At 52.0% G+C, this 9,688-nt stretch overlaps 1 protein-coding gene across 4 annotated transcripts; it reads left to right on the plus strand.

Moving 5' to 3' along the window:
• Positions 1 to 411: 411 nt before the first annotated feature.
• Positions 412 to 8,862, plus strand: Sfxn3 (sideroflexin 3). Of its 4 annotated transcripts, none has more exons than XM_032892058.1 (11): positions 412 to 492; positions 2,023 to 2,186; positions 2,672 to 2,842; positions 3,139 to 3,237; positions 3,537 to 3,612; positions 3,768 to 3,853; positions 4,814 to 4,941; positions 5,117 to 5,166; positions 6,370 to 6,419; positions 7,031 to 7,078; positions 7,280 to 8,862. In XM_032892058.1, the coding sequence occupies exons 2-11, from the start codon at positions 2,026 to 2,028 to the stop codon at positions 7,374 to 7,376; spliced, it is 966 nt and encodes a 321-aa protein (XP_032747949.1). In that variant the 5' UTR covers positions 412 to 492; positions 2,023 to 2,025; the 3' UTR covers positions 7,377 to 8,862. The 4 variants fall into 4 exon arrangements, with proteins under 4 accessions (XP_032747949.1, XP_032747947.1, XP_032747948.1 ...); XM_032892056.1 differs by having other exon boundaries at positions 477 to 792; XM_032892057.1 differs by lacking the exon at positions 412 to 492 and adding an exon at positions 527 to 831.
• The last annotated feature ends 826 nt before the right edge of the window (positions 8,863 to 9,688 follow it).

The following is a 9,688-nucleotide window of genomic DNA, read 5'->3' on the forward strand; positions in this document are numbered from 1 at the left end:
CTCATGATAGAGTAGCTGATTTCAGGACACTAGGAGAGGAATCTCTCTGATGCGATTGCTTGGATGCAGGCAGAGATCACGAGAAACTCTGGCCGTGCACATCCCAGGGACCGGGGCGTCCGTCTGTGTACGGATAAGTGTTGGGGGTGCAAAGAAACTGCTAGCACACTAGAGCTGAGGATTAGGTGGCACAGGGAACTGGGAACACAAAAGGGGCACAGGCACCACAACAATGTGGCTGGGAAGGGATGCGAATGATGAGGCTCTGCAAGAGGAGCCTCTAGGACCTGGAGTAGCAGACGCGGGTGCAAGCAAGGAGAGTCCATTGCCAAGGCAGCCATCAAGTAAACAAGCAGTAATCCGAGTCCCTCCGGGCGGCGCACCATCAGAGGCCCGCCCTCCACGCCACTCACCCGCACCCAGTGCACCTAGACTGGGTGCTGCCGGGTCTGCTGCCTCGGGAGGCAAGCTAAGGGACTGCAAGCGAAGGAGGCAAGTGGGGCGGCTCCTCCCCTTTTCTCCCAGGTTGGGAAGGCTGCCAGGACTGCTTCCCACGACTGGGTCCGGTCTGGTCTCAACAGCCTGGTCTGGGGGAGTCACTCCAGATGACATCCACTGTCCCGGAACTCTGCCAAGAGGGGGGGTGGGTCAGGCGAACCAGTTTAGGGAGCCCCCGCCCTTCCCTGCTGCTCAGCGTCACGCGTGACGTCCGGGTGATGGCTGGGAGGAAAGCGGAGAGCTGTGAGGAAGGCGGGTCTGAGACCTGCTAGAGGCTGTAAATCCCCGGAAAGCGTGAGTGCTGGCCGCCTCGGAAATCAACAAAGTGTCGGGGTGAGGGCTTGGGGTCAGAAGAGGAGGCTTGCCTTGAAAGGATCTCTCTCTCTCTCTCTCTCTCTCTCTCTCTCTCTCTCTCTCTCTCTCTCTCTCTCTCTCTCTCTCTCTCGTGGGATTCCATATTACAAAGTCTGTGAGGATCTGTAGGGCACAAGGAGGGGTTGATTGGGTGAGGCCGTGTGTTTGGAATGCTTTCAAATGTCTGCAACTGGAGATATGGCAGTGTGTGTGTGTGTGTGTGTGTGTGTGTGTGTGTGTGTGTGTGTGTGTAACGGTATTCTGGCTGGTTGGCATACTGCGTGGATCTAACCTGTTTGTGTGCCGGGGAGGCGTGCCTGTCCTTGTGTATAAGTATGTGAGAGTCAGGTGGGGACTGTGTCTACTGTGAGGAAGGAAGTGGGGTTGGAGGAATTAGTCATTCTGCAGGATTTTCCTAACACAGCCAGATGGCTGATATTGGCATTCCTTTTTGTGCTGGGCGGAGGGGCACCCTTTGAATCTTGCCCTTTCCTGAGGTTTTTCTAAGGTTCAGAGAGAGCTGGGTGGGTGTCTGTGTCAGCTCTATTCAACCCGGGACGAGGGAGAGCCCCGGCTATTGTGCAGGAGTCTAAGCGAATGAGTTTGAGGGGGAAATGTGCATGCTCACAAATGGCTACCTTTCCAGTGCTGTTTGAGATCTGGTTCCGATCAGCCCTCAGGTGCCTAATGACCCTTGTCTCCTCCAGTCAGACGCTGGAGTGTGGGATGTCTTTTGTCTTTTTTCCAAACAGCCTTGAGAGTTTTTATCTAAGACTTGGGGCAGCTGGGGCCTGAAACTGAAATGGGCTTGGGTGTGTTAGCCATGCTCTATGCTTCTACAGCAGGAGCTCAAGATAGCTGCCCTGGATTAGTTGCTGCCGGTGAATCAGGTGAATCAACCACACACATGTAAATCCTGCATCAGGCCGCAGCGTGAGGGAAGCTATATTCCAGGTTCTGCTCTTCCCACCCGCCCTTCGGTGGCCATAGGTCCCCAGCTAAAATACTACCTAGGGACCAACTCCTCCCCCCACCCTTGTTTATGGATCTGGGGTCACCTTGAGCATCTGCAAGCACTGGTCAGTTTCAGGGACGGAGGCAGAACCACCAAAGTTTCTCCCAAGTGAATGAAGTCCTTGGATCTCATCCTTATTCTTGCTGCCCTTGCAGAAGATGGGCGACTTGCCCTTAAATATCAACATCCAGGAACCTCGATGGGACCAAAGCACATTCCTAGGCAGAGCCCGGCACTTCTTCACAGTTACTGATCCCCGAAATCTCCTGCTGTCCGGGAAACAGTTGGAAGCTTCTCGGAACATCGTGCAGAATTACAGGTGAACCTGCTTCAAATCCTGTCACCGTGACACAATCAATCAAACAGATTGGAGGACATTTGGGCTGAGGACACAGCACTAGTGTTATGGGTCGACAGGAGCTCTGCAGTCCACAGATCCTCAGTCATGACACTTCCCAGTGCTGTCCACTCTGCAAGGACAAAGAGAGCCCTGCGCAGATAGAAAGGCAATCTCTTTCTTTGGGAGTTTTAACTCTTGGCATGTCCTCCAGTCATTCTAAACCCATTGAACACCACCATCACTATGACCCTGGAGAAAATGCGGGACCACCAAGGATGTAGAAATAGGAAAAGCACACTTATGAGAAGCTTTGACCTCCCTGGGGACGCGGAGGTCCTTTAGTCTTAGATTGGGTGCTAAACTTCCTGATCCCTTGTCCAGAGTTCCCTGAGGCAAGCAGCAGAGACAAGAAAGGCAGGTCTGACCCCTACAACAACCTGCTGGTTTCTTGCCAATTTCTACAGGGCTGGTGTGGTAACTCCAGGGCTCACTGAGGACCAGCTATGGAGAGCCAAATACGTGTATGACTCAGCATTCCACCCGGACACAGGGGAGAAGGTGGTCTTGATTGGTCGCATGTCGGCCCAGGTGCCCATGAACATGACCATTACTGGCTGCATGCTCACCTTCTACAGGTAAGTCTTATCCCATGTCCCCTTCCTGAGTGCTGTGTCCCACAGCATGGCTGGGTGACTAGAAGTCTCCTTGTCAGTGGGTGGCAGAATACGTGAGAATTCTTTCCATTTCTCAGAACCCAGCCTCCGTTTGTGTAAGAGGTGCCTGCAAGGCCGATGAGGGCAAGTTTGGGGACCATCAGCTAAAACTCCCACTTGAGGAGTTAAGGGACCTTGAGGGTTTTAATATTGGGGGTTCAAGGATGGGGGAATATTGTGGAGGGGCAGATATAACTGGTCCGTCTTTGTACCCCCAGGAAGACTCCGACTGTGGTGTTCTGGCAGTGGGTGAATCAGTCCTTCAATGCTATTGTGAATTACTCTAATCGCAGTGGGGATGCTCCCATCACTGTGCAGTGAGTGTCCCACCTCCACAGCCATTCCTGATGGACCCCTGTGCCAGCAGCCGGGCTCTCCTTTCAGCTGCATTTCTGTTCGCCTCCCACCTGAGGGCACTCAGTCCTTTTCTATCTGTTTTGGGGATCCACTGCCCTTTTAAAGGAGGAAGATTTTCACAGAAGTTTACTGGAGCAGGGGAGGGCTTTCAATGAGGCTACCCTCTCACACCCCCTGCACTGGAAACACATAAAGTCACTAAAGGAAACGCAGGCTGGACTCTTCCTCTCTCCCTGTGACTTAGCCTTTTCCTCCACAGGCAGCTGGGAACGGCCTATGTGAGTGCCACCACTGGGGCTGTGGCTACTGCTCTGGGACTCAAGTCTCTCACCAAGGTAAAGTCTCCCTACCACTATTGGTCTCTCACGAGTCCTTTACCCATGTTCTTCTTCCCTGTTACACTCTCAAAAGGCTCCCCATATCCATCCTGAGTTCCTCCCTACCCACGATCCTCAGAGCCACTGAACCACTCTCCCCTTTCCTCCCCCAGCACCTACCCCCACTAGTGGGTCGGTTCGTACCCTTTGCAGCTGTGGCTGCTGCCAACTGCATCAACATCCCCCTGATGAGGCAGAGGTGAGTGATCCTGGCTCCTGGCACAGGAATGTCCAATGCCCAGGGCATACATGACGGACCCTTCAACTCCTGCAGACTAGCCAGGTTCAGGGCCAGTCTTCTACTCGATGTGAGCTGCAGGCCCTGGCTTATACTGACCCTGTGGTGAGAACAACCAGTTCCTGCTCTGTGAGAACTTGCCCTGAGGTGTGGTGAGACTGAAGGGTGCAGGCCGATGTAGGGTTTTAGAAAGGGCACTTCACTGGGAACTTGCTGATAGGACTGGGGTGTTGGGCAGCAGCAAAACCAGCTGGTCAGGTTTGATACTCAGGTTGAAGGTGACTTTCAAATAAACCAAAATGTACCTTGAGGTATCTCATGCCACCATCAAGAAAAATCACATTTCCAGTAGTAAGGACATCAGTGTGTTGGTTACAAAACCCTACGTGCCTTTTTGTTTGTTTGTTTGAGTTTTGTTTTGAGACAGGGTTTCTCTGTGTAGGCCTGGAACTCACTATGTAGACCAGGCTGGCCTTGAATTCAGAGATCCTGCCTGCCTTTGCTGTCTGTGTGCTGGGATTAAATACTTGGCCCACACAACATTCCTAATAGTTTTGTTTGTTTGTGTTAATCTGGGATGCTGTGTGGAGAAACCCCACCTGGGCTACCCAGGGGTATTCTTGGTAGTTAGGACTCAAGATGGTTGTTTCTGTCATGCTAGATCCCAGTACTTTGGAAATTACCCTACATCCTGGCTACTCTCCAAACTCACCTTCTTCAACCAACTGAATGACCCAAAACTTACTCCCCCCCACCCCCATCCCCTGGTGGGCCAGGACTAGCACAGGCATCTAGCTACTCTCTCTGGGATCTACCCTCCACCCTGGGAGCTGTTCAGAACCAACCTTTGGGTGGGGAAGGTAAACGCTCTCCAGAGATCTGCTGGCCTATAATCTGACCCCAGCCTCTTTCTCGTCTTAGGGAGCTGCAGGTGGGCATCCCAGTGACTGATGAAGCTGGTCAGAGGCTTGGCCACTCGGTGACTGCTGCCAAACAGGGCATCTTCCAGGTGGTGGTATCGAGAATCGGCATGGCGATCCCCGCCATGGGTGAGGCTGGGTGGGGCTCAGGAGGCTCAGAGAGAAGAGCGCTCGGGGGTCTCAGGGTTTTCTGATAACTCAGTCAGCAAGGCTGGGAAGAAGGGGAGGAGCTGGGAGGGAGGCCTTCCTTCAGGCTCCTGGAGTTTGCCCCACTATCTCTCTTGCTGCCCTGCTCTCTCCTCAGCCATTCCCCCGGTGATCATGAACACTCTGGAGAAGAAAGACTTCCTCAAGGTAAAGAACTCACCTTTTAGCTGTTCTGTCCCAGAAGGGTTGGTGTTGGGGAGAAATGACCTGTCCCCAATCCTCTCTCCATCATGGCCAAGATGATGGCATCATGGCAGAGAGAGTAGCTAGAGTCAGGTAAGACTTGTGGTCCTCCCTGCCTCCATACCTTCATTCATTCATGAAGAAAGACTGGGCTGGAGGGAAGGAACAGTGAGAAGGAAGGAGATGGAGTCCATCCTGAGGAAACTAGGTTAACCCCAGAGCTCTCTGACATACACAAGGTGACTGTCATCCACAGAATTGATAGCATACTTGTGATGTCATTCACTGTGTCCTCATTAACAGACACTCACACCTGCTCAGGAACGCACCAACAAGATAGGGAAGCAAGGCTCAGGAATACAGTCCCCAGCTCATTTATCAAACTATTTATTCACCAGTCGGTACTAAGCACCGACTGTGCACTAGTCATGCAAACAACAGGACTGGATGTGGTGGCACACATCTTTAATCCAGGTGCTCTGGAAGCAGAGGCAGGTGGATCTCTGTGGGTTTGAGGCCAGCCTGGTCTACATAGGAAGTTCCAGGCCAGCCAGAGCTACACAGTGAGACCTTTTCTCAAAAAAGCAAAATGAACGAAACAAACAAAAACCAAACATACTGTTGTAAGTTATGAAGTATGCTTTGTAAGTGGGGCAGTGTAATTGAGACTACGTGGGGAACGGTTTAGACAAGCACAGGCTTTGGAGGATCCAAGGAGTGAGGTGAGTCAGGTAAAGAGTGTTTCAGATAGGGAGAAAGCTAGTCCAAAGGCCCAGGGGCAGGATAGCCCGATACATTGAAGAATAGAACAATGATTACCGTGGCTGAAGAGGATGTAGGAGGGGTGTACAGAGGGACATATTTATGAGACCGGGATGACAGGAAGTGAGTGGAGGCTCAAAGGAGGCTCCCTGAAGAAAGTAGCTCCCAGAGAAAGTGAAGCGAGAGAAAAATGGTCAGAGTACCATGGGAAGTGATTCTGAGAGGCGAGAATGTACGACGAGATAGGCAGCAGGTCTGGTTGGGGTGGGAGGTTGCCATGTGCAGGTCCAAGCTCTTCACTGGCTGTGGAGAAACAAGGGCTGACAAGTTAGAACCATGGTGCAGAGTAGATAGAGTTAGGGAAAATGGGACACAAACCATTCTGTTGTCTCTGTCTCCCCACAGCGCCGCCCCTGGCTGGGGGCCCCCCTGCAGGTGGGACTGGTAGGCTTCTGGTAAGTGTGCAAAGGGTTCAACAGGGACCATGGGAGAGCTTTTATCATTTTGAGTGTGGGTGGGCGTGCACTGTCTTTGAGATGCTTCCATACATTGCTCAGCCGTACATCTGGTTCCAATGGATGCCCATAGTGCAAAATATGCCTGTGTGTGGTGTGCGTGCGTGCGTGCGTGCGTGTGTGTGCGTGCGTGTGTGTGTGTGTGTGTGTGTGTGTGTGTTGGGGGGCTCTCGGGGCTCTTGCCTTTTAAAGTCAAGAGTTTAGTTGGGGGATTCAGTCTTCACTCACCAGAGGACACCATACAAATAAACTCTTCAGTACAATCCAAGGGTTGCATCCCATTTTATCCCTGGCCCTGTTGTTCTCTGATCACGGGGCTTCGGATCAGTGCTTGAGAGGCTCTTTCCTCAGACAGAATCTAATATTAGGACTGAGTTTAACATCCCTGAATGGTCCTTTGACTCTATTTTCCAACCTTTATGGCTGGAATAGAGCTCAAAAAAATAAAATAAAAAAGCCTTCGCTCCTGGGGCTATTTCTATGAGGTAGGGTACAGGGAGGGGGACGCTCAAGCCAGTGTCACAGACATTTCCTGTGCTCCTCTTCTCTAGCTTGGTATTTGCCACACCTCTGTGCTGCGCTCTGTTCCCCCAGAGAAGGTGAGTGATGCTCCTGGACCTGATCAGAATCTCTGCAGAGGATTCTCCACCTTGGGCCCTGAGTGTGTTCCAGGGAGGTCTGGGAGCCAGCCCTTCTGAAAGCAGGGAGAATTCTTCATTGGGAGCGGAGAGAAGCCAGATCCTGGGTCTGAGACGCTGAGCCCAGAGTGTATTTATCTAGCCTGTGCTGTTCTGTTGCAGCTCCATACATGTGACCAGGCTGGAGCCCGAGCTGAGAGCTCAGATCCAAGCACAAAACCCCAGCATCGATGTGGTTTACTACAACAAGGGGCTTTGAGGGGAATCGGCCTCTGTCCCTGTCCTTACCTCCTTAGGCTGCTTCTTTGGTGCCACTTCTCAATGCTACCACCTGTTTATCTTCCGGGTACTGGGCAGGGGGGGCTTGATGTGGGGAGCAGCCACTGAGACCAGCAACCTTAGACTGGGGGAGGCGCCCCTATAAGCCTCTCCTCTCCTCTCTGGTTTCAAAGAGCAAGTCACAAAACGCATCCCTCCTGTGTCTGTGTGCGTGCGTGCAGACATACCTAGGCAGCGCATGGAACTGTTCGTTCATTTGCTCCTGGATGCTAAGGCAGAAATGCTGTTCTAGGATGTCCTGATGTTTGTCTTCTCTCTCGGTCTCCTGCCCACCTCACCGCAAGCCAGGTGATAGGCGAGAATCCTTTCCCTAAGCTATTCCTCTGACCAAGTCATTTCTGATAGCATCTTAGCCTTCTGACCCCGAGATAAGCGCCAGGATCCCAGAACACGGACTGAAGGACATCTGCAGAGCTTAACCCTTCCGGTTTTGAATAGCTGGCTCTGAGAGCTGGTTCAGGACCTTGGCTGGCAGAGGAAGCAGGGTGGGGTCAGGGAGGCAGGGGGCTCATACTTGCTGGACTCCACATCCTGGGATGGCTCCACTCCTCTCTTCTCTTCCTATGGAACATGGGGATGTCTCTGTAGCCTGCAGTGCCCCTACCCTGCTTTTAGAGATAGTCTTGGGCATTCTTGGTCTGTTCTGATGACTCATGTCATGACTCAGAAAGAAGTCCCACAATCCCAATTCCTTCCCCAATTAGAAAGCCACACAGGCAGAGCAAGCATTCCCTTCAGGAACTGCCACCCCCTGTACCCACTTATAGGGGGACCGGTGTGGGAACGGTGCTTAAACACAGGCCTCAAGCGTACAATATCAAGACAGGTAATTCTGTGTTTCATTGACTCTTCTTAGACACACCCACCTCAGCTCCTTCCTTTCTATCTACCCCACCTCTGAAAGAACCCAGGGCTTCACAATGCTAGGCAAGTGCTCTACCACTGAGCTACATCCCCAGTGCCCCCTCTTCCTTCCTTCCTGTCTCTGGCTTTCTTTTTTGTTTTTGTTTTTCAAATATGGTTTCTCTGTGTAGCCCTGGCTGTCCTGGAACTCAGAGATCTGATTGCCTAAGACAGTGAGTTCTGGGATTAAAGGCATATACCACCATTGCCAGCAGCCCTTCTCGTTCCTAAGACATGGATGGCCCTGTGCTCCCTCTGCCCTTCGAAAAGAGGAGGGACTCAGGCCTTCATAGCTGGACCAAATGGAAGATGGGTTTAGGAATGGCATGGGTGGTAGTGACTCCAGGGTGTAGAATTATATCTCCACTCTAAATCCATGACCTCTAGCTAAAAGGTGAATGGGGTCCCCAGTGACATCCACGGAGACCACTTTCACTCACCCCCTCCTCCAGTGACAATAGGTGTCATGTCATGGTGTCAATAAACTGCAGTCCTGTCTCGTTCTTGATCTTCAGTTATTCCCATGTCGCACTTGTAAGTGTCCAGGAGATTCTCCTGCCTTCAGCTTCTCCCCAAACCCTTCCCTGCTGTCTGTAGGGAGTCTCATCTCCCAGCAGAGGGCTCTCTGAGCTTACGAAATGGGTCCTCCGGCTAGCACCTATTCCCTTGGAACCTGGAGCCTTGGCTTCATTTCTTCTCACTAAGAAGGCTGATCACATACATAGTCGTTGAAGCTCTTGGCCTTTTGGTTTCTTTGAAGAATCTGGCCTAGGGTGGTGACCTCGGTCTCTAGGAAACTTTTAGAAAGGGGAGAGGCCAACAAGTGCCTGCTCCATCAGAGCGAAGCTGGCAGGGAACCAGCACCAGGTCACTGTGATCCCATCAGCTAGGGTTCTTCATTCCGTGTGTGTGTGTGTGTGTGTGTGTGTGTGTGTGTGTGTGTGTGAGAGAGAGAGAGAGAGAGAGAGAGAGAGAGAGAGAGAGAGAGAGAGAGAGAGAACTCTCAGGAATCAATTCTCCAGTTGTCAGCTTGGTAGAAAGTACCTTTATCCACTGAGCCATCTCACCAGCCTCCTTACTTTTATAACCTTTTCCTGCCCCGGAGAAGATGAGCTAGATTTGTGCTTGTATACAGGAGGTGCGAGCTATTAAAGGTCACTCTCCACCGCATAACACGCTCGAGGCCAACCTGGGTTATATGAGACCCTGTTTCAAATAATGAACAAAAATAGCAACAAGATGCTGGGCACACTGTTAATCCCAGCCCTTGGGAAGCATGGCAGGCAGATCTCTGTGTTCAAGGCCAGCCTGCTCTGCGGAGTGAGTTGT

The sequence above is a fragment of the Rattus rattus genome, chromosome 2 (assembly GCF_011064425.1).
Source record: "Rattus rattus isolate New Zealand chromosome 2, Rrattus_CSIRO_v1, whole genome shotgun sequence".
Lineage (NCBI taxonomy): Eukaryota > Metazoa > Chordata > Mammalia > Rodentia > Muridae > Rattus > Rattus rattus.